Source organism: Chiloscyllium plagiosum, unplaced genomic scaffold (assembly GCF_004010195.1).
Source record: "Chiloscyllium plagiosum isolate BGI_BamShark_2017 unplaced genomic scaffold, ASM401019v2 scaf_15244, whole genome shotgun sequence".
In the NCBI taxonomy this organism is placed as follows: domain Eukaryota; kingdom Metazoa; phylum Chordata; class Chondrichthyes; order Orectolobiformes; family Hemiscylliidae; genus Chiloscyllium; species Chiloscyllium plagiosum.
In genome coordinates, this window is record NW_025212209.1 from 1 (window position 1) to 24,930 (window position 24,930).

General features: G+C 41.7%; 1 protein-coding gene and 1 long non-coding RNA gene across 2 annotated transcripts; one reads left to right on the forward strand and one right to left on the reverse strand.

Moving 5' to 3' along the window:
- Window positions 1-3,657: 3,657 nt before the first annotated feature.
- LOC122547337 (CDK5 and ABL1 enzyme substrate 1-like) lies at window positions 3,658-24,569 on the reverse strand (the record flags this gene model as incomplete). The annotated part of the gene is made up of 4 exons (XM_043685977.1): window positions 3,658-3,734; window positions 5,538-5,615; window positions 23,580-23,672; window positions 24,395-24,569. Coding segments are annotated over 4 exons (423 nt in total), but the record flags the coding sequence as incomplete, so codon positions are not given.
- LOC122547336 lies at window positions 6,469-7,826 on the forward strand. Its single transcript, XR_006310975.1, has 3 exons — window positions 6,469-6,575; window positions 7,398-7,571; window positions 7,741-7,826. It is a non-coding gene; the product is annotated as an uncharacterized LOC122547336 (long non-coding RNA).
- Window positions 24,570-24,930: the final 361 nt, after the last annotated feature.

Below are 24,930 nucleotides of genomic sequence, written 5' to 3' on the forward strand. Positions count from 1 at the left end.
CCCCCCTTAATTTAAAGCTATGCCCCCTTGTACATATTCCAGATTACATAAAGGTGAATCAAATATAGCACAAATGTGGCATGTAAATGCAATACCAGCGTACAGAGGAAGATGAGAAAGAGTGCGTGCATCAGGGGTCATGAGTAATGTAGTGTGGCGGAGATTGCAAGAGTGAGGTAGACTGTCGAAAGAATGAACCTCCAATGATTTGACTAGCAAATACTGGAATACTGTGATCGTTAGATAATGCATTTCCATATTTAAAGAATAAGTGATACCTCAGGTTATTGCATACAGTCATAGACTCTTAGAGCATGGAAACAGACCCTTTGGTCCAACTCATCCCTACCGACCTGATAAGTAGAAATATGCTTAGATTTACTACATTAACCAGACAAGATATGGATTTAAGGGAATCAGTACTGATATAACAACATCCTTGTAGTTAACAAAAACAGAAGTTATTGGACAAACTCAGAAGGTTTGGCAGCATTTGTGGAGAGAAAGCAGAATTAATGTTTCAGATCCAGTGATCCTTATTTATGAGGTTCTGAGGTTTTTCGAGTTTTTTTCTCCTTGTTCATTAATTCCGGAAAAACAAATTCAGTTAGAAACAGAGTTTCAGCACTTTCTGGAAAATCACATGACTAAACACGGTTAAAGCAGCTGGAATTCACAGTGGTTAACTTCTTAATAGAATTGGTTGACTAGAATTTACATAGGTTACAGCCACTCCAATCAACACACTGATTATGGCATTGACTTCCTATTCCAAAAGGCCTGCAGAGCTGTTAAAAAAATTAGAGGGAATTCTGATCCATATTTCGCAATATATAGAGTTATAGAGATGTATATCACAGAAACAGACCCTTCGGTCCAACGTGTCCATGCCGACCAGATATCCCAACCCAATCTAGTCCCACCTGCCAGCACCCGGCTCATATCCCTCCAAACCCTTCCTATTTATATAGCCATCCAGATGCCTTTTAAATGTTGCAATTGTACTAGCCTCCGCCACTTCCTCTGGCAGCTCATTCCATACACGTACCACCCTCTGTGTGAAAAAGATGCCCCTTAGTTCTCTTTCATATCTTTTCCCTCTCAGCCTAAACCTCTGCCCTCTAGTTCTGGACTCCCGCACCCTAAGGAAGAGGCTTTGTCTATTTATGCCCTTCACGATTTTATAAACTTCTGTATAAGATCACCCCTCAGCCTCCGATGCTCCAGGGAAAAATGGCCCCAGCCTATTCAGCCTCTCCCTATAGCTCAAATCCTCCAACTCTGGCAACATCCTTGTAAATCTTTTCTGAACTCTTTCAAGTTTCACAACATCTTTCCGATAGGAAGGAGATCAGAATTGCTCGCAATATTCTAACAGTGGTCCAACCAATGTCCAGAATAGCCGCAACATGACCTCCCAACCCCTGTATGCAATACTTTGACCAATAAAGGAAAGCATACTAAACGCCTTCTTCACTATCCCATCTACCTGTGACTCCACTTTCAAGGAACTATGAACCTGCACTCCAAGGTCTCTTTAATTAGCAACACTCGCTAGGACCTTACCATTAAGTGCCTAAGCCCTGCAAAGATTTGCTTTCCCAAAAATGCAGCACCTCACATTTATCTAAATTAAACTCTATCTGCCACTTCTCAGCCCATTGGCCCATCTGATCAAAATTCCCATTGTAATCTGAGGTAACCTTCGATGCTTTCCACTACACCTCCAATTTTGGTGTCATTAGCAAACTCACTAACTATACCTTCTATATAAATGACGAAAAGTAGTGGACCCAGCACCGATCCTTGTGGCACTCCACTGGTCACAGGCTTCCAGTCTGAAAAACAACCCTCCACCACCACCCTCTGTCTTCTACCAGTTCTATATCCAAATGGCTAGTTCTCCGTGTATTACATGAGATCTAACCTTGCTAACCAGTTTCCCACGGGAAATCTTGTCAAACGCCTTACTGAAGTCCATATAGATTACATCCACTGCTCTGCCCTCAGCAATCCTCTTTGTTACTTCTTCAAAATCCTCAATCAAGTTTGTGAGACATGATTTCCCACGCACAAAACAGTGTTGACTATTCCTAAGCAGTCCTTGCTTTTCCAAATATATGTATATCCTGTCCCTCAGGATTCCCTCCAACAACTTGCCCACCACTGATGTTAGGCTCACCGGTCTATAGTTCCCTGGCTCGTCCTTACCAAGTTAGCACCAAGTGGCACCAAGTTAGCCAACCTCCAGTCCTCCGGCACCTCACCTGTCACTATCGATGATACAAATATCTCAGCAAGGGGTCTGGCAATCACTTCCCTAGCTTCCCACAGAGTACTGGGATACACCTGATCAGGTACTGGGGATTTATCCACTTTTATGCGTTTCAAGGCATCCAGCACTTCCTCCTCTGTAATATGGTCATTTTTCAAGATGTCACCATCTATTTCCCTATATTCTATATCTTCCATGTCCTTTTCCACAGTGAACACTGATGCAAAATACTCATTTAGTATCTCTCCATCTCCTGTGGCTCCACACAAAGGCCGTTGTGCTGATCTTTGAGGGGCCCTATTCTCTCCCTAGTCAGCCTTTTGTCCTTATAATGTATTTGTAAAAACCCTTTGGATTCTCCTTAACTCTATCTGCCAAAGCTATCTCACGTCCCCTTTTTGCCCTCCTGATTTCCTCACTGTCTTTATACTCCTCTAAGGATTCACTCGATCTATCCTGTCTATTCCTGACATATGCTGCCTTCTTTTTCTTAACCAAACGATCAATTTCTTTAGTCATCCAGTTTTCCCTATACCTACCAGCCTTTCCTTTCACCCCAACAGGAATATACCGTCTCTGGACTCTGGTTATCTCCTTTCTGAAGGCTTCTCATTTTCCAGCCGTCCCTTTACCTGCGAACATCTGCCCCCAGTCAGCTTTTGAACGTTCTTGCCTAATACCATCAAAATTAGCCTTCCTCCGCTTTAGAACTTCAACCCTTATCACCATTTAAATTATAATATTCCTTTCTCTTGTTCGGAGAAAATGTATAACTTCACATTTAGCCACGTTAAAGTGCTTCTGCCATGTGTTGCCCACTCATGCAAATTGTTTAAATCACCTTGAAGCCTTGTTGTATCGTCCTCATAATCCCGTCCAAATTTTTGTGCCATCATCAAACTTTGAAATGTTGCATTGGATTCCGTATCATTTTTACGGATCACAAATATTTGGAGCCGAAGGACTATCTCACTTCCTGTCCGTCAGAAAACGATCCATTCTGTTTCCTGTCTGTCAACCAATTTTCAACCCATGCTGATTTATTGACTCCTTTACATTTCTAGGAAGTTATTTGTGCCCTATGTGAAGACAAGACCAACACATGTGTTCAATTCCTCTGCCATTTCTTTGTTCCTCATTATAATTTCCCCAGTTTCTGACTGAAAAGGGACCTACATTTTTTCTCGACTGATCTTTTCTCTCTTCACATTTTTGGAGGAGATTTGAGTCAGTTTTGATGTTCCCTGTAATTTGACTTTCATACTGTTTTCCCCAAGGCAAGGGACGGCTCTTATAGAATTCCTAGCTCCTAAAGCTTATTCTCAGACTTCCGGAAATGCATGGGTTTCACTAGAAATTCGTGCCTAACTTTGGCACAATACCTGTACTTTCAACAGACGTGTCACAGAGACAGGCAAATACGGTGGGGTCAGCAGAGTGCTGAGCTACTGTTGACAAGCTGAAGACAAAAAGAAATGTACTGCTGGTTAAGAGACAGCACAGTCAGAGGAATTGATACTGATCATTACACGAAGTGCAATTCCAGACGGGGTTCAGGAGATCTACTTGCAGCTGGAGAGAAAGTCAAAGTGGAAATGGATGAATTCTGTTGCCATGGTCCATGCCATGTATCAATGACATAGGCAGCACAAGGAAAGCGTTTTGAAATAGTCAGTACGACAAGTTAAGCACCAAATGAAGCACAGCCTCAATAGTTACCACTATCTGTGGGTTGAACATACAGAAAGTGCTGGAAAAACTCAACAGGTCTGGGAACATCTGTTGAGAGAAATCAGAGTTAACATTTTGGGTCAATTGGCATATACGCTGGAGGTGGGATTTTTTTTTGGGGGGGGGGGGGGGGGGAGGTAGTGGGGAGTAAACAATAGGGGGAGACAGAGCCCAGAGAGTCAGAATAACAGAGGAATGGGCAATGGTCAGCCAGGGAGAATAAATAGCTGTTTATGCTTACCGTCAGTAGCCAAAAATTAGTTTGCTTTGTTAGTCACCCATATGATGACAAGGCCAGATGTATGGGGATTGGGTGAGGACATGAGAAAAAGTGCTCGGGAACTAACATTATGAACTGTTTGGGGTTTGAATTAATGAGTGGGTCAAAGTCTGGTGCAGTAGAAGTGGGTTCCAGTTCATGAGGCACTCACACCAACACTGGGAAAGGTGAGAACTGTCCCCTGGGTAGAGAAAAATAGGAGCGACCAATCAGGGTTCAAAGGGCTGAGTGGCCTCTGCTCTTTAAATCCGACTGAGAACATGGACAGGGCCGCATCTCACATCTCAGCTGAAACCCAGTGTTTCTGAAAATGCAGCACTCCTTCGGTACCACACTGCACTGTCAGCCTCAATCTCACCTCTCATTTCTGGGCTGGACCTGTACCAATGAGGCTTTGGTGAAAGAGCTCCCACTGAGCCCTGACTGCCCGATCAGACTTTTAATGACCTCTTTTCTCCAAAAAACAATTTTCAAACTTCATCCTACTCCTGTCGGACTGCCAGTACCATTCTGAAGACGGGTGCATTTTTTTTTCTTTAACTGCAATTGACTGAAAGCACTCGGGTGAACGGTGCTTCCCCCTCTTTAGTCTGGTGAAAGACAGATGGATCTTGCTCTATCTCCTCTCCTTCATGTGCCCCCCCTGCTCCTGATCTAGGGATGAAGAGACTCTTTAGCAACATCATCATACCCCGCTGCTTAACAATATTATGAATAACTGTAATGTTTCCTGCATGGCTTCATCAAATGTAGCCATGCATTTAAATGGCACTTCAATCCCATAGGCCTCATTATCTTTGCCCTCATCCTCTGTCTGCAAATGCCTAATGGGAATGATGAAGCATGACTGGGATGTTCCTAATTAACCATCAGCCTTTTGGATACACGGTTCTACGTCACGGAGGCTGGCACGGTAAATTGTTACACATGAAAAATATAATGACCACTTTCAGGATTATGGCATTGATTCACATAAGATGTTCGATGTCACACATGAGATAGCTGTAAATTAACACAGCATCAAAACTGTTTCTCTTAATACACACAGATATTTGAATATAGAAATGTTCCACAAACCAGAAACTGAAATTCTGGATGTTGTGTACACAGCTCATGAACCACGTGTTGCATCACTGAGAATTGTGTGTGAACAGAATATCTTCTTCATTTTTCCGCATTTAAGGCAGAATAAAAATAGTCGGGTGAATTCTCAATGCCCAGTGTAAGATTCGATGCCCAGTGTATACTCACCCTGTCTGACTGTTGTCTCGATATGGCATTACTGAAAACACTGAGCAGAAGGATCTCTTGCCACTGATTAGCACTATCCTAGAAAAGTAGAAACGAACAGTCACTCACACTTTGGTTTCACCTCCTCAGCAAACACAACAATGCAATGTCTCCCTGCATTAATGGCATAAGGTGGTTAGCTACAATGCTCAACTTAGGGGGAAAAAAGCAAAATATTGCAGGTACTGGAAATCTGACAAAAAGAAACTAAAAACGCAATAAATATTGACAAGGTCATATATCATTTGGGGAACAGAAATTAACGGTAGAGAACACTCATGAAAGTTTATCTACCCAAGTCAAAGAACTTTAACTCTCGTTACTCCCAATTTATATAACTAGTCCCAAGCACATGTTGGTAGACTGTCAATGTTTACACAACTATTTTTTTTTGCAATTATAATCGTTAAAAGTGACAATCAAAATTCCAGAGATGTCACTGAGATCGCAACTCTGGTGATGAACCTTTTCTGCCAGTCAACACACATGGGACAATTGTGAGCTCTCGACACCACTGGTGGATTATTGAGAAGGAATTGGGTTGGCTGGACGGGGGGGGGGGGGGCGGCAGGAAATAAGGCATGCTGCAGTGCATGTCTGAAGATTACTCCCTATTCTATGACACTGCGATCCTGTTGCTATAAATTCTACGTCATATGGCTCTGATCCATAACCACCTGATGAAGGAGCAGTGCTTCCAAATAAACCTGTTGGGCCATGACCTGGTGTTGTGAGATTTTTAACATGGTCACAAATGTAATCCTTCTCCAGCACCAGTCTTACCCTTTGCTCCAAGCCTTTCTTGTTAGTGTTTCTTTATAAAATCAATATTATTATCCTTCACCTTCAAAACTTTTCCTGCTTGTTTTATTTTTTAGGAAATAACTTAATCCTGGGATGAGAGTGTTGATGCCTACATCATTACTTGTTATTCATCTCTAATTGCCCTGGAGAAGACGATAGTGAGCTGCCTTCAGGAACTGCTGTGCTCCATCTGGTGTAGGTACACCACAATGTTGTTTGGGAGAGAGTCCAAGTAATTTGACCCAACACCACTGAAGGAATGGCAATATACTTCCAAGTCAGGGTGATGTGGGCCTTTGAGGGGTACTTGCAGTTGGTAGGGTTCCCATGTATCTGCTGCCCTTGTCCTTTCTAGAGATAGAAGCTGCAAGTTTGGAAGGTTCTGGAATAATGTGCCTCAAGTAAAGTGTTTTTCACCCTTTCGCCCCTTTCCAGTGGCAAACCTGAGAACTATCACACAGTCCTGCTCTCTCATTTTGCCTGAGCTTCAACTACATTGAACTCTCTTTCATTTCCATTGATCCTTCTTAAAGCTTTTAAAAGCTGAGGTACCCTCCAATGCGAGGGATGGAGAGAGACTGGGTATTTTTCTTCAGAGCAGAGAAAGTTGAGGGGGGACCTAACAGAGGTGTATAAACTTGTGAGGGGCAAACACAGCATGAATAAAAAGCAACTGTTTCCCTTAGTAGAAGGGTCAAGAACAAGGGGGCACACGTTTTAAGTGAGGTTTCAAGGGGATTTGAGGAAACGTTTTTTTCCATTCAGAGGATGGTGAGAATCTGGAATGTACTGCCTGGGAGGGTAGTTGAGGCATCATAACCTTTCAAAAGTACTTGGATGAATGCTTGAAGTGTTATAACATTCAAAACTACAGCCTAGTGCAGTAAAGTAGGACTAACATAAGTAACGATATATTTTTAGCAGTACAGATGGAATGAGCCTCTTCTGTACTCTATGATTCTATAAATCAAGCCTTGTTCATTTACTCTATCTTCTTTTTTACTTTAACTACCTAAGGCATGTCCTATGCTCTGGACCTCACGGCCTACAACATTTGGGTCTCAAGAAAAAAACAACACCTTTCACATTGCTCAAAGACCAGAAAGTTGCTGATGAGTTTCTTTTCCCCTCAATGGGATGAAACTTGAACATGTTGTTACAAATGTGTGAACCACTGCAACAAATGACCAGGTAGTGAAGTCAGAAGCTCCCTTTCTCTCTTTGTAAAATGCAGAGAAACTTGCATGAGTTGTCTTCAGTGAAGTAATCATTTTCAGAATATAGTTTTAAATATTAGTAATTGTATGAAAAACATGAATGTCTTTGAATAAAAGATAGACTTCTTTTTATTTGTTCACAGGACATGCATTTCATTGCCTATAGGTACAAGGAAGATATGAAGAGAGAGTGGTGCAAAAGGACTAATACTGAATTGCTTTAATAAAGAGAACTGCACAAAGAAGTTGGGCTGAACAATGTCCTTCAGTACTGGAAACTTGCATAAGTTCTGTGGTATTGTTGAATAAAGAGAAAGCATACATTTCAATTTTCACTAAATGGGAATGTTTTCCTTCTCTCCCTTCATCATTAAATGTAGTTTAAAAGACAGTATGTTTGATCATTGATGAGATAGACTACAAAAACATTGGTGTAATGTAAGTAGGTACAGTGAAACATTTTAAGACCCAACATTGGTCTCCAAATGGTTAACTATGGATCTAATCTATTAATGCATAAGTAATGGCATAGATTTGTCATCATCTTATACAGTAACAGTATCCCTGGCTGTTCCTTTAAACAGACGGCAAAGTAAACATTTTGTCGTGTATCTTGTACTGTACCAACCTTCTGCATACTGTGTAGCATGAACCGTCTACTGGGAAACAGGAGGTTTGAGGTCATGATAAATTTGTTTGATTAAAGAATGAGAAACACATGAAACCATGGAGGCTCCCCTGTACAGATTAAAAATTTTGGAAAGTATGCCCTCACCGTGTGTTTTGATGAATGGGTTTATGTTGTATGCTGTGGAAATGACCCTTGGCTACAATTATTCTTACAGAATACCAGTAACCACCAAGGAATTAGATTATAATGTTACAAAAATATAGTTATATTAGTCTTATTTTAACTGTAAGATTTAAAACCTGGAATGTCACAGAAAGACTCTGTTAGATATTTCTGGTGAACCAAATTTTTGGCATGATTTTAGCTTTCCATTGACTGAAAAATCCCTTCTCGTCAATGATCCCTGAAAAGTTCCACAAACACGGATTCTCCAAAGAGAGAACAGTATTTGCGATGAAAGATTAAATTATTGCTCTTCATAATGAGAAGAGGGATGAAGAAAAATCGCTGCACTATTTACTGAATCACTTTGATCAGGAAACCGAACGCATCAATTCCACGTTTCCTGATGGTACAGTCAGATGGGACTGCAAACTGTGAGGGGGAGGGAGAGCAAAAGGATGCAAAATTAAATGAGTGGGCAGAAATACGGAAAATGGAAAAACAAGTTACCCATTTGGATAAGAGAAACAGAAATACTGAATATTTTGCAAATGCTGATGTACTGGCATTCATAGGTATATGTGCGCACTTGTACACGAATCACAAAGTTAGTAAGCAGTTGTAAAAAACAGGGAGAGAAGCAAATAGAAGATTAGTCTTTATGCAAAAGGGACTGGAGCACAAGTATGGGTCACTAATGGTCAGCCAGCCAGACAACTTCTCCATAATGTTAAAAACTAGCTTTATGCTCATTGGAGATCAGCGTAAGTTTGCAAGTGCAGAGGTGAGAATCGAACAGGTTTAAATATGAGTTAGGATTTAGCAGAAGTTTGAATAAAGGTAGCCAGTTTTTGTTTTTACTACCTAGAAAACTGCTTCCAGTCATAATGAAGGTCCCTTAGTTACTGCAAAGAAACTAAGGAGAAGGTCCACATGGTGCATATTACAGCAAGCGCCATCAAGAAGGAAATGAGACAAATAGCATTAATAAATCACTGAGAATAGGCTACAATCCAGACTGGAAGCACTCAGCCAGATCCAATTGTGGGAATACAGTTCCCCCTACTTGTTCCTACATATCACATTTTCCTATGATTCAGTTTCTTTTTTAAAACATTTGCAGCCTACGATACTATTTTCTGTGCAAGATTTTGACTGTTTCAAGAGGACACAAGTTATTCCCTTTGTAACTTGTGCTCAAAAACAATTTATCGTCCTCATTTAACATTCTTCAGATCACTATTTTAATAGTTGTTTGGCGATTTATTTATTTTAACTTCACTCAGTAAATTCGGAGTCAGGTCACTGCACTACTTTTATTTTCATATCCAAAAGTACAATAACCCGAATGAGAAAACCCAGGATATAAACTCACCTTGGCCAGCAGCTTGAAACAGGCGAGAGTGAATCGGCAGCCTGTTTTACAGCCGGCCTCATTTTCCTTCCTGTTGGAGCTGGGCAGAATGAGCTGCTAAACTGCATTTGCTAGTTTATGCTGCCAGCAAAACCCCATCACCAATGGCTCTAAAAACAGGATTATAACTAAGTCTAAAACAACAGAAAATACAAATAAAGTGAAAAGGAATCAACTCCTTTATTCAGCCCAAGGGAGGGAAACAGCAGACAATAATGGGGAGGGGTGGAAATAGAGAGGGAACTTCTGGCTCCTCACCACCTAAAGTGTCTAACTCTGCCTTAAACATCACTCGCTTCAGTAAATCTAATTCAATGGGGAGTATAACTGAACTTTAAACCTGGTAAAAATAAAAGTTCTGTTCTTGCAATATGCTGTAGTTTTACCACACCATCAGGCTGCACTCTCATTACAGAGAAATAACTGGTGGTGCTTTAACCTGAAAGCCATCACACCACAGGCAAGGGAAGAGGTTGAGACAGAGAGTCCTTCATAATAACCTCAGCTGGCGATGGGAATTGAACCCATGCTGTTGGCATCACACTACTTCAAAAATCAACCAACCATCCAGCCAACTGAGCAAAACCAACACGAGCGATACTATCAAGGCCACATGCATTTCCTGCTCCCCACTATTCAGAGAAAATGTTGATGAGCCTCCCCTTACATATTGCAATTCCAGTCATAGTCATTTCAGGATGGGCCGCGTGGCCCCATTGAATCCACTTCAATTCCTGTGCTGGTTGGAGCTCCTGCAGTAGTGTTAGGTTGAGAGGTTTATGTTGCTGAGTGAGCACGTATGAAATTTGCCCAGGTTGGATAGGGTGAGTGACTCCTGCTGGGATGGTAAGTTCCAAGTCACCCTAGTGGGTTGCTGCAGTGCATTGTTGGAGTTGGTATCTTTCTGGCGTTGTTACAACTGAAAATATCTGATCAGTCTCGGTCACTTTACCCATCAGTGTGTGCACTTCAAGATGAACCGGTTCGCACACAATGCTTGTTGTCGACTTAAGATCCCTGAGGAAATGAGACTGTGTTCATCTCAACAACCACGCGTCAGCGTTTCAAACAATTTGCCAATGACAACTCAACTTAAGCAGAAATCCTTCAAATATGTTTGCCCATGTTTCTGCGATCATAACTAAATACGCTCACGTAGAAATGTGAGCTTGCCGGGCGCTCAGTGTATCCAAATCCTTTCCAGTGAGGCATCCAAAATGGATACCTGCTCACTCATTTCCTGCCACCTACAGGAAGCATATTCAAAGGCAGATTGGAAAAAGCACACCCAGTCGGTCCAGTACACTGTCTGGATTTGACTTGGAAAATGGTGCTGCCTTCCTTCAAACATACTAGAGATTTCCCAGTGGTGTTCCACTTCACTTTTATATGCAAATCCACTCAGTTGCATGAATAATATAGTTCCTTTGCTGCCAGCGGTCAAATCAATACTTTAGGCGGCTCCAAATGCTTAGTTTACATGGCAGTGAGCAGAACCTGATTACTAGGGTAAATACTGAAGAATGGGCGGCAAGCCATTGAAATATCATCTGCAACTCATTAGCCTCAGACTTCAACAGGAACGCGCACAGAACTGGAGAATGTGGTTGAACTATCGAGGCGTATAGGGTACAGAATAATATACTAACTTCCTTGATACATTCTATGCAAAATGTAGAGGAGAGGAATGGAGAAATATAGTCTGCCATTTTCTCCTCCACTCTTCTGTCTTGAAGACACTAGCTTCATGCTCCTCACATGCCTCCTTTGGCAATGGCAATGATCCAGATGAGTGTCTCTACAGGGAAGATCAACAGACTTGCAGCAGCAGGACATATTACAGTTTATGCCTGACCCTTTTGACATGTGTACACTTTCAGCAGTGGTGACATTGCTGCAGTCACCAGGGGGAGCAGAAGCCAATTACCCCAACCCCAGCCCAGGGCAGTAACGGCAAATCCACAGACCTGAACAGGTTCAAACTATGAAGTCAGCACGTATTGGGACTTTGTTGACTGAATGAACGAAATAACATAAGTCATTAAGAATGCTTTAAAGCTTAGATTGAACTTCAAATCACATTTACAGAGAACTCATTTTCTCTGCGCAAACCTCTTTTTCTCCAAATCCAAAGTTCGCCAAAGCATTCATTTTAAAGCTAACAGAATGCTTGTGAAGCAGATCTTTAACAATTTAAGTAGATTGCAGTGTGGATTTAGATGAACCCAATCATTTGGAAATGAAGGTAGCTTTACTGTTGAAGCCTTCAGTACTTTTCTACAGTTCCAAACTCTCATCAAATTCTTGTGCTGCTTTTACTGCTGACGGAGCCAGAAAGTAAACCCTTTTAGTTCTGTGCAGCCACTAAATTTGCCGTATAATAGTTAGCATTTGAGGCTTTACAGGCAATCATTTTTGCAGATGTCACATCAATCTTGAGCCGGAAATTATGAAGAATTAGCAGTGACATTCTTTGCAGCCAACTCTTAAGCTGCAACTGCTATGCTGCCAGCAAGAGGTGACCTATTCACAGGGGGATTTACACTGTAGAAGAATGTGCCAAATCAGTTAAACTGTAGTTTATACTATGCAGCATTTCAGCAGTTGAGAATGTTAAGATGTCCAAACATATTTTAGGTAAAATTTAACTGTAGAGCAAAATAAAATTCTTTGTTCAGTGGAAAACTGGCAGTAGCAGGAACCAGAATCAGTCATTCCTTGTAGCATCCCTTTTTCACTGACTTTGGTGTATTGTGAAATTGGACAGGCTATGTAACTAAGTTGCTCTATTAGTCGCCCTGGACACTGCTGCTGCCAAATACCAAAAAGTTGGCAGGAGGGATTAGCATGCTTAGCAAAGGTAACGATGACCTCATCTCTTCTCAGTTTTGCAGAACTCCCTTTGTTCCCAGTCAGCGCATGATGCAGAACTTCAAATCAGCAGAGGCAACATTGCAGTCACTATGCACAGGTGTACACAATGACACCTGAAGGACTAACCATTCCAGAAACAACATACAACTACAGAAACTTAACTAACAAGCAAAATCAAATTTCTACAGGGATCCTACTATGTGTAAAATGATTGGTTAATCCAAAAGGTATTCTAATTTGCCACGGAGGAAATTAAGTATTATTTCAAGTAGAACATTAACTGCTTTAACTAAGTAGGGGACAATTATTTCTGTAACAAAATTCTAAAGCCATTACTTATATAGCAGACGATTTTGTGTTGTACACAGAGGAAATCTTCCTTCTCTAACAGGGACAAAAATGGTGGCTTCGGCAAAGAAAATTGCTCCATAATTCTAAGGAAAGCAGGAGTATAAAGTCTGGTTTCCATGCCAACACCAACTAAACATGCCATCGTTTTCCTTCATGTGATGGATTCTGCAAAGATGACAAATTCTAAAATTTCAGTACAAAGGACATTGTAAACTGAAGGTTTGTTGTACAAATTTCTCATCGGCAGATACCTAGGCCATGCTGTCTAAAGTAGCTCAGATCAACTTCCACCAAAGTCTCTGCACCCTAGCCTGAATGCCAAATACCACATTCCAATTATCTAGACAACCTATTCCCATGACAAAACCTCCAGGTTCAACAACATCAACTATCCTCATCAACACACACCCTATAAAAATTCCAATTTATACAAATGCCACAGCATACACCCTCTTTTACACAGACTTCTGCTTGATGTCTATCCCATTCTCTATTGTTTCCATAAGAACAAATTCAGCAGATGCTAGAAATCTGTAAACAAAACAGAAAATGCTGAGAGAAAGTCAGCACACACCTGGCAGTATCTGTTGAGAAAGAAACAGAGACTTGAACTAAAATGTTAACTCTGTTTCTCTCTCAAAAAGATACTGCCAGACCTGCTAAGCTTCTATCAGCACTTCCTTGATTGCTTCCACGTTCTGTATTAATTTGTTTTGTTGATTCATGGGATGAGGGCGCCGCTGGCCAGGCAGCCGGTATTGCCCATTCCTAGCTACCCAGAAGTCAGTTAAAGGTCAACCACAATGCTGTGGGTCTGTAGGCCAGACCATAAGGACTGTAGTTTCCCTCCCTAAAGGACATTAGTGTGCCAGATTTTCCTGACAATAAACAGTAGATTCACGATCATCATTAGACACAATTCCAGTTTTTTATCATTGAATTCAAATTCCACCACCTGCTGTGACAGGGTTCAAACCCAAAACATTCCTGGGTCTTTGAACTAATGGTCCAATAATAATACCACTAAGCCACTGACCTCCCCTTTCACATTTGCACATTGCTCTTTAGCTTCCTAACTGTTCAATAGTTATGTATCCCAGTGCACTACTCCAACTCAACTTGAGTAGTAGTCGCAATTACTTTACTCCATTGCTTCAACCCTTGCTTATTGATTCATTTGCAGTTCAACGGGTGTCTCCCACTGCTGACCTGTGAATTCTGCCGATGGTCTCTAATATTCACATGCGGAAAAGGTCTTTGGCATTCATTGTGAGCAATTGCAATAACAGACACTTACTTGAGGCCATGGTGGCATCTCTCACCTTTATGAAACCTCGCTGCTTGGCTAGATCTTCAACTATTTGCCCTGCCAAGCCCGCTGTGGTGCTAATTACATCAGACCTTGACCTGACCCCTCAACTCAGCTGGCATTTTCTCCTTCCTAACCATTGTTACTTATGCCTCTTCACCACTCCCCCCACGTCACATCCACATGCTGCTCTCCCAGTGACACAATCAGCAAGCACACCACTGGTTCTCACACGTAGCTGTTGTCATCCAGCTCTACTTCATGCCTACTAGACTGGATTCCTTCACTGTTGTGAACCCATCAGACTGCTTATCCAACATTCAGAATTGGGCGAGAAGGAATTTTCACCAATTAAAAATTGCAAAGACTCAAGTCATTACCTTCCACTTGTACTTTAAACTTCTCCCTATCTAATGACATCATCCCTCACACTGTCAAATATTAGATTAAACCAGACTGATCACAATCTTAATGTTATATATGAGCCAAGTACATACTCGTACCATTACCAAGACAGTGTGTTTCTATCTCCACATCAAAGCAGATGTCACCCCTGCCTCAGTTCATCTACTGCTGAAAATCTTTATATATATTCCTTTGATATAGAGTCATAGAGCCGTACGGCATGGAAACTGGCCCTTCAGTTCAACTCGTTCATGCTGACCAGATATCCTAAATTAATCTAGTCCTATTTGCCAGTTTTTGGCCTATATCCTTCTAAACCCTTGCTATTCATATACCCATCCGGATGCCTTTAACTCCAGACGTGACAACTCCAATGCTCTCCTCTCTGGCCTCCCACATACTACTCCTCCATAAACTGGAGATGAACCAAACCTCTGTTACCCGTGTCCTAACAGACACAAAGTCATGTTTACCTATTGCCCTGGGCTCGCTTCCTGATAGGAGCTCCTAGCCAAGTGAAAGCTCGATTTGAAAGTTTTCATCCTTGTTTTCAAATGCTTCCAATGGCCTGATCCTTTCCTATTTTTATTATCCTCCAATCCCACAATCCTCCAAGCTATCTACGCCCATCCATGGCTTGTCTCCTGTGCATCCCAATTTTAATCACTTCACCATTGACACATCTACCTTCCACTGAGGAGCATTGCTAACTTCTGTACTTGCTTCACAAAATCATTCCACCTCGCTTAACTCTTTAACCAACCTATTGGTATGTGTCCCAAATCCTCCTTATATGGTTTAGTGGCGTATTTTATTATGCATTGCACCGTGAAGTATCTTAGGACATTTTCTCACATTAACAGCACTAAGCAAGAAGAGATAACTATTCTGTTTTACTCAATCATTTGGTATGGGTGTCCCTTGCTAGGACAACATTAACTGCCCAACCCCTTGATGCCATGGTGACGATGGTGGAGAGCTGTCTCGCTGAACCACAGCCCCCAAGGTGAGGGTACACCCAAAATGTTGTGAGGGAGGGAACTCCGGGGTTTTGATACAGTGACAGCAAAGGAACGAGAAGGTAATTCTAAATCGCATGGGCACAGAACTTGGATCTAAGCTACAGAGAGAGGCTGAACAGGCTGGGGCTGTTTTCCCTGGAGCGTCAGAGGCTGAGGGGTGACCTTATAGAGGTTTACAAAATTATAAGGGGCATGAATAGGATAAATAGGCAAAGTCTTTTCCCTGGGGTCAGGGAGTCCAGAACTAGAGGGCATAGGTTTAGGGTGACAGGGGAAAGATATAAAAGAGACCTAAGGGGCAACTTTTTCACGCAGAGGGTGGTACATGTATGGAATGAGCTGCCAGAGGATGTGTTGGAGGCTGGTACAATTGCAACATTTAAGAGGCATTTGGATGGGTATATGAATAGGAAGGGTTTGGAGGGATATGGGCCGGGTACTGGCATGTGGGACTAGATTGGGTTGGGATATCTGGTCAGCATGGATTGGTTGGACCGAAGGGTCTGTTTCCATGCTGTATATCTCTATGACTCTATAACTTGGAGGGAAACTTGCAGGTGGTGGCATATATCTATGCTGTTCCTCCCTTCTAGGTGGTAGACTCTCAGATTTGGAAGGTGCTACTGAAGGAGGCCTGGTGAAGATCTGAAATCCATTTTGTAAATAGCACACACCACTGCTGCTGTGCAGGGAGTAAACATTGAAGGTGGTAGATGGGGTGCCAATCACGCAGGCTGCTTTTTTTCTGGATGGTGCTGAGTTTCAGTGTCATTGGAGCCATAATCATCCACTGCACGTGGGGAGCATTCCATCAGACTCCTGACTCTTGGTCTTTATTGCTCCAGCATTGGTGCCTCTGTCTTACGTAAATACTGAGACTATAAGAGTCAGCCAGAGGCTGGGAATTCTGACCCTACAAATCATTTCCACCATCTAAAAGACCAAAGTTAGGAGAGTGATGGAAAACGCTCCACTTGCCTGATGAGTTCAAATAACACTTAAGCAGCTTGATACCATCCAGGACAAAGCAATCCAATTGATTGGCACCACATCAACTACCATCCACATTCACTCCCTCTATTACTGACACACTGTGGCAATAGCATGTACCATCTACAAGATGCAATGTAGCAACTCACTAAACTTATTTTTTAATATTGCCTTCCAAACATGCATCCTCTACCATTAAGACAACTGATGTTTGAAACACCAGCACCTGCAATTTACTCTCCATGCCACACACACTATCCTCACTTCAAAACGTATTGCCATTCCATTACTGTTGCTGGACCAAAGCCCGGGAAAGCCCTTTGTAACAGCATTCTTGGTATATCTACACCGTCACTGTACCACTGTGGTTCACTACCTTCTGAAGGATAATTAGGGACAGGCAATAATGTGAACAAATAAAAATTTAGTTAATGGTCAGAGTGGGTCCCCAATTTACAAACATCTGACATATGAATGTTCGTACTCTCAAATGTGATCCCAAACATTACTGTAATTTTAAAGATCTGACTTATGAACATTTCTTATACTTATAGAACATAGAACAGTACAGGCCTTTCAGTCCATGATGTTGTGTCGAGCATTTATCTTAATCTATCTAACCTACACACCCCTCAATTTGCTGCCATCCATGTGCTTGTCCAGCAGTCACTTAGATGTCCCGAATGTCTCTGACTCTACTCTCACTGGCAGTGCATTCCACACAACCACCACTCCCTGCATAAAGAACCTCTGACATCTCCCCTATACCTTCCTCTAATCAACTTAAAATGATGTCCCCTCGTGACAACCTTTTCTGCCCTGGGGAAACGTCTCCAGCTATCTAATCAATCTATGCCTCTCATTACCTTGACCAAGTCACCCCCTCTTCTTTCTTCTATCCAGTGTGAAAAATCCTCACTCACTCAACCTCTCTTCACAAGACATGCCTTCCAATCCAAGTAGCATCGTGGTAAATCTCCTCTGCACCCTCTCTAAAGCATCCAAATCCTTCCTATAATGAGGCAACCAGAACCGGACACAATATTCCCAGTGTGGTCTAACCAGGGTTTTAAAGGGCTGCAGCAAAACCTTGCAGCTCTTAAACTCATCGCCCGATTAATGAAAGCCAAAACACCATATGCCTTCTTAACAACCCTATCAACTTGGGTGGCAACTTTGAGGGATCTATGTACATGGACCCCAGGATCCCACTGTTCCTCCACACTGCCAAGAATCCTGTCTTTCAAATTCAACCTTCCAAAACAGATCATTTTGCATTTGTCCAGGCTGAACTCCATCTGCCACTTCTCAGCCCCGCTCTGCATCCTGTCAATGTCATGTTGTAGCCTGCAACTCTACACTATCTACAACACCACTGACCTGTGTGCCATCGGCTAACTTATTAACACACCCTTCCACTTCTTCAGCTAAGTCGTGAGTGTGGCACTGGAAATGCACAGCAGGTCAAGCAATATCCAAAGGGCAGGAGAATCGACATTTCGGGCATAAACCCTTCATCAGGACTTCTTCATCCAAGTCATTTATAAAAACTACAAAGAGCAGAGGCCCAAGAACAGATCCCTGCGGGACACCACTGGTCACCAATCTGCAGTAGAATACTTTCCATCCCACTACCATTCGCTGCCTTCTTTCGGCCAGCCAATTGTATATCCAGACAGCCAAATTTCCCTGTATCCCTCCTAACTTTCTGAAGGAACCTACCGTGGGGAACCTTATCAAATGCCTTACGGAAATCCATGATTTGGAGATGCCGGGTGTTGGACTGGGGTATGCAAAGTTAAAAATCACACACACCAGGTTATAGTTCAACAGGTTTATTTGGGAGCATGAGCTTTTGGAGCACTGCTCCTTCATCAGGTGGGACCAGCTCTCCATACGCTAGTGCTTCCATATAAACTTGTTGGACTATAACCTGGTGTTGTGTGATTTTTAACTACTGAAATCCATACACACCACATCCATTCCTCGACCTTCGTCAACTTGTCTCGTCACATCCTCAAAGAACTCAATAAAGCTTGTGAGAAATGATCTGCCTCTCACAAAGCCATGCTGACTATCTTTAATGTAACTATGTTTTCCAAAGATTCATAAATCCTATCTATCTCTCCGAATGCTTTCCAGTACCTTACTTATGAACAGTTGCTGTACACTGGCCTGTATCGCACTCTAACCGGAGTACAAATTGACTTGCGAACATACTCCAGAATGGAACCTGCTTGCAACTCCGAGACCGCCTGTATTACAGTTATTACATTAGGGGCCATAGGCAGTGTACCAGTGACAGACCAATGAATTAAAATGTATCCTATGCACTGTAGGCCACATTTGTGTTTGTACACATCTAGTGAAGGAATAGGGTTTGCAAGTCTCTATAGAATCCCCAATAAATGGTGCAGTCAAATAAAACCTACTGGGGTCTAGTGTTTGATTGATTGCTCAGACTCTTAAATGATCAAATAAGCTTTACTAAGATGATGCACCCTCTTCCCGGAAATTGAACAATTTGCATTTATCCATTGATTAATGAAAAAAGGAGCTGTTGCTGATAAGCTTTCATCATGTAACACTATTTATAAGCCTGAAATATTTTATTGGAACTGCCTCACCACATTGAGCATTGGGATTTTGTTATTCATTAAGCATACTATTTAATTACAAGTTTTGCTGATAATAATATGACTTAAACAGGAAACTAAGGGACCATGACAAATAGCCAAAGGAAATACTTCATTCGCAAGCAATATTCTATTAATGCAAATTAGTGTGTTAAAGTTAATTGTGTAAAGAAATTTTTAAAAATATATTTACATAGCACCATTCAGAACATCAGTCATACACCATGGAAACCGACCCTTTGGTCCAACCAGTCCATGCTGAACATAATCCCAAAAGGAAGCTAATCCCACCTGCCTGCTCTTGGCCCATATCCCATTCTATTCATGTACATATCTAAATGTCATAGAGACATACAGATGCTCATGCCCCTTTGGCCCAAATCTTTTCCCTCTCACTTTAAACCTACGCCCTCGAGTCTATGTTACCCCCCACCCCAGGAAAATACCTTGTCTATTTACACTATTTATACCCCTCAGCAACTCTCCCCAGGACCTTACCATTAAATCCTGCCCTGATTTGTATGTCCAAAACACAACAGCACACACGTATCTAAATTATATTCCATCTGCCACTCCTCAGCCCATTGGCCCATCTGATCAAGATCCCATTGTACTCTGAGGTAACCCTCTTCGCTGTCCACTACACCTCCAATTTTGATGTCATCTGCAAACTTACTAACTATACCTCTTTATGTTCACATTCAAATCATTTATACAAATGACAAAAAGCAGTGGACCCAGCACCAATCCTTGTGATACATCACTGGTCACAGGCTTCCAGTCTGAAAAGCAACCCTCCACCGTTACCCTCTGTCTTCTACCTATATGCCAGTTCTGTATTCAAATGGATAGTTCTCTCTGTATTCCATGTGATCTAACTTTGCCAACCAGTCTACCATAAGGAACCTTGTCAATCGCGTTACTTAAGTCCATATAGATCACGTCTGCCTCTCTGCCCTCATCAATCCTCTTTGTTACTTCTTCAAAAAACTCAATCAAGATTGTGAGACATGATTTCCCATGCACAAAGCCATGTCGACTATCCCTAATCAGTCCTTGCTTTTCCAAATACACGTAAATCCTGTCCCTCAGGTTCCCATTCAACAACTTACTTAGCACCAATGTCAGGCTCACTGGTCTACAGTTCTCTGGCTTTCCTTACCGCCTTTATTACATAGTGGCACCACAGTGGTAGCCAATCTCCAGTCTTCCGGCACCTCACCTGTGACTATCGATGATACAAATATCTCAGCAAGGGGCCCAGCAATCACTTCCCTAGCTTCCCACAGAGTTCTAGGGTACACCTGATCAGGTCCTGGGGTTTTATCCACCTTTTTGCATTTTAAAACATCCAGCACCTCCTCCTCTGTAATATTTCAAGATGTCGCTATTTATTTCCCTCACATTCTCTAGTTTCTATATCCTGCCCCACAGTAAACACAGTGATGCAAAATACTCATTTAGTATCTCCGTCATCTCCTGTGGTTCCATACATAGGTGGCCCCCGTGCTGATTGTTAAGAGGCCCCATTCTCTCCAGAGTTACCCTTTTGTCCTTAATGGATTTGTAGAATCTCTTTGGATTATCCTTAATCCTATTTGCCAAAGCTATCTCATGTACCCTTATTGCCCTCCTGATTTCCCTGTTAAGTATACTCCTACCGCCTTTATATTCCTCTAGGGATTCACTAAATCTCTGCTGTCTATACTCGATATATACTTCCTTCTTATTCTTGACCAAAACTTCAATTTTTCTCATCATCCATCATTCCCTGCATCTACCAGCCTTGCCCTTCACCCTAACAGGAACATAGTGTCCCTGGACTCTCATTATCTCATTTTGAAGGCTTCCCATTTTTCAGCCATCCCTTTACCTGTGAACATCCGGACCCAATCAACTTTTGAAAGTTCTTGCCTAATACTGTCAAAATTGGTCTTCCTCCAATTTAGAACTTCAACTTTTAGATTTGGTCTATCCTTTTCCATCACTATTTTAAAATAGAATTATGGTCACTGCTTCCAAAGTGCTCTCCCACTGACATCTCAGCCACTTGTCCTGCCTTACTTCCTAAGATGTTGGACTGGAGTGGACAAAGTTAAAAATCACACACAGGGTTATAGTCCAACAGGTCTATCTGGAAGCACTAGCTTTCAGAGCATTGTTCCTTCATCAGGAAGATGAAAAAGTCAAATTTTGCACCTTCTCAGTAGGTACATCCACATACTGAATCAGAACATTTTCTTGTACACATTTAACAAATTCCTCTCCATCCAAACCCTTAACACTATATCTGTCCCATTCTATGTTTGGAAAGTTAAAATCCCCTACCATACTCACCCTATTATTCTTACAGATAACAGGGATATCCTTACAAATTTGTTTCTCAATTTCCCACTGACTATTGTAGGGTCTATAATACAATTCCAATAAGGCGATCATCCCTTTATTTCTCAGTTCCACCCAAAAACTTCCTTGGGTGTATTCCCAGGAATATCCTCCCTAGATACAGTAGTAATGCTATCCTTAATCAAAAATGCCGCTCCCCCTCCTCACTTGCTCACCTTTCCATCCTTCCGATAGCATCTATACGCTGGAACATTAAGCTGCCAGTCCTGTCCACCCTGAGCCACATTTCTGTAATTGCTATGATATCCTAGTCCAATGTTCCCAATGATGCCTTGAGTTCATCTGCCTTCCTGGTTAGGCCTCTTGCTTTGAAACAAATGCTGCTTAATTTATGAGTCCTACCTTGTTCTCTGCTTTGTTCCTGCGTGCCCTGACTGCTTGGACTTGCTCCTTTTCCCAACTGTACCAGTCTCAGAGTGATCTCTTTCCTCACTGTCTCCCCGGGTCCCATCTTCTTGTAACCTTGCTCAGGCAGTTCATTCTGCATGCTAACTACCCTCTGTGTAAAACAGTTTCCCCTTATGTCTTCATGCTGCCTCATTTTGAGCCAATCATATCCACTTGAAATGCAGTCAGTATAGTAATTTAGGCAAACATTGCAGCCAATCTTCATACAGCAAGGTCCCACCAACACTACTGACATAATGGCTAGAGCAGATATCCTAAACTGATCTCATCCCATTTACCAGCATTTGGCCCATAATGAGCATTGCTCAGGACATTAGAAGCTCTGCACTGCTTTTCTTCAAATAGCACCAAGGATCTATCTGATCGCACTGGGCCTTAGTTAAACGGCTGATAGTTCAGTACCCCTTCAGCAGTATACTGACGAGTTCACCTACATTAGCTGCTCCAAGCTCTGGAGCAATTTTCTGAGTTTTAGGGAAGAGCGAGTTACCCGAATAGATTGCAGCAGGAGCATGTTAACTCGTTGATCAAAGTCATTCTATGTCACACATGCATTATTATCATAGCTACTAAACCCTAAATGTCCAACTGCCATTGTAATTCAGTACCTATTATTCAGGGATGCAGTACAGCATCAATACATTTTCTAACCTGTGGTCGCAGCTCTTCTTCATATTGATTTGTGAATTGCCATGATTGTTTGGAAACAAAACCCACACTGAACTGTAGTATAATGCTAAACTAAAATACCTTATAAAGAAATATTCTAATAGGAACAGTAAGCTATGTAACCAAATCCAACTCCAGCCAAATCCACTTCAACCCTCCTGGTATTCTAGTCCTCTACATAGAAAGGACAGCATTTCATTAGCCTTATTCTTATTTTCTGTGCTAGTTCAAGACATTTTAATGAGCTGTATCCATGGGTTCCCTGGTCTGTTTAAACCGCTACTGTTTTTAGAATGTCACCAAATAGTGGTTATTATGCATGAAATATGAAAATGATACTTTCTACTCTAAGCCATTGGTATATGCAGTGCCAGTTGAGAGCCGAAGATAGATATTACAATGAACACGATCACATCCGGTCAACGAGAGTACCTACCCATCATCCCCGTCTCTGTCTCTTGGCAATCACATCAGCTCCTAACCAGGGAAACAATTTATCTACAAATGCATCCTCACCAAATTGAACCAGAAGTCTTTCCATGATTGTTTCTGTCAAATGCCTTTGGAAGACCATACAAATAACATCCAGAGACAATAACCTCCACTACTTTCTTACCTTCAAACTTATAATTAGAAAAAAAGCCAATGCTGGACACCACCAAACCAAATGTTTGAACTCTTTTTAAAACAAAAATTGCCTCATACCTGCCGTTCCTGGTGTCATGTTGTCGCATATTTTTGATAAAGTGAATTTTCTTAAAGCTCTTTGGTCTGGGTGAACCCGATAGAGTCCGACATCTGTAAGAAAAGGCAATTAAAATGTAACCATTAATGCTGAATGAATTCAAGTTGTTTTCTCAAATAGTTTTGCCTAAAGCAGAGAGTGACATAAAATTTAAAGCCAGTTCTCCTATAAATGAATAGAAAGAATACTGGAGAAACTCAGTTGGTCTGGCAGCAACTGTGGAGAGATTCTTTCTCAGGATTAACCTACTGGACTTGAAATGGTAACACTGTTTTTCTCTCCACAAATGCCACCAGACTCACAGAGTATTTCCAGCATGTTTGTATCAGATTTCCAATATTTTCCGTAGTTAGCATTTACTGTCCTCTTTACATTTTCGAGACTGACAATAGCTTCCGTTGTGGACCAATGAACTAGAGACGGGAAATCAATGCTGGTCCAGCCTCACATCCCATGAGTCGATAAAAAAGTTAGATTGAACATCAATATATTTTCAGAAGGGAAAGCCTTTTGTTGCAAACTAACTCAATAACATTTCAGTAAAGCATACGAGTTACCCAGCCAGTGGAATAGAGCTAAGAGTAACACAAATCACACCATTGGACAAGGCAGAGCCCATTAGAAAATTGCTATCTGATGAAGCAGAAAGGATTTTGACACATAATCTACTCAGCAGTGACGATTACTTGTTGGGATGGAAACAATATTCCACTGACTAGAGACATAAAAGAGAACTAGCCAGTGCTGTTCCTGGCATCTTGGCTTACTTTCTTACCTCCGTAATGGAGCATTCTCCTCGATATCTTCCAGAGTTTCTAACGAAGAACGTTGGGAAATCAACCGCCGCCTGGAAGGAATAAGAGGAGCACACAGTGAATCATTCAACATACTTGCTGTTGCACATAATGTCAATACTGCACAGCACCTCCGAAGATCAAAGGAATGTGAATCTGTACAAATATAAAATTAAACAGTTGGTGATAGCTGAGAAACTTAAAATCGTCAGTGGCAGCTTGCACCAGGTTCCAAAAATACTCAGTCAATTAAAATTTTCTATTTTTCCACAGGATTATGATATTTTAGTCTGATGAGATTCTTGACCCGAAGTGTGCAAAGGGCCAGTGGACTTGCCCAATAATTTACACATTTACTTTGCCATTACAATGCAGAAGGTAGGTACTTTATTTGTCACAATTCTGTCCAACTGACAGGTAACAACACACACACTGGAAGGCGGTGTTTAAATCCTAGTAATGCTAGGTCCAAGGAGGGGTAAACAATGCAGTTCAATTGATGGGAGCTGACCACTGC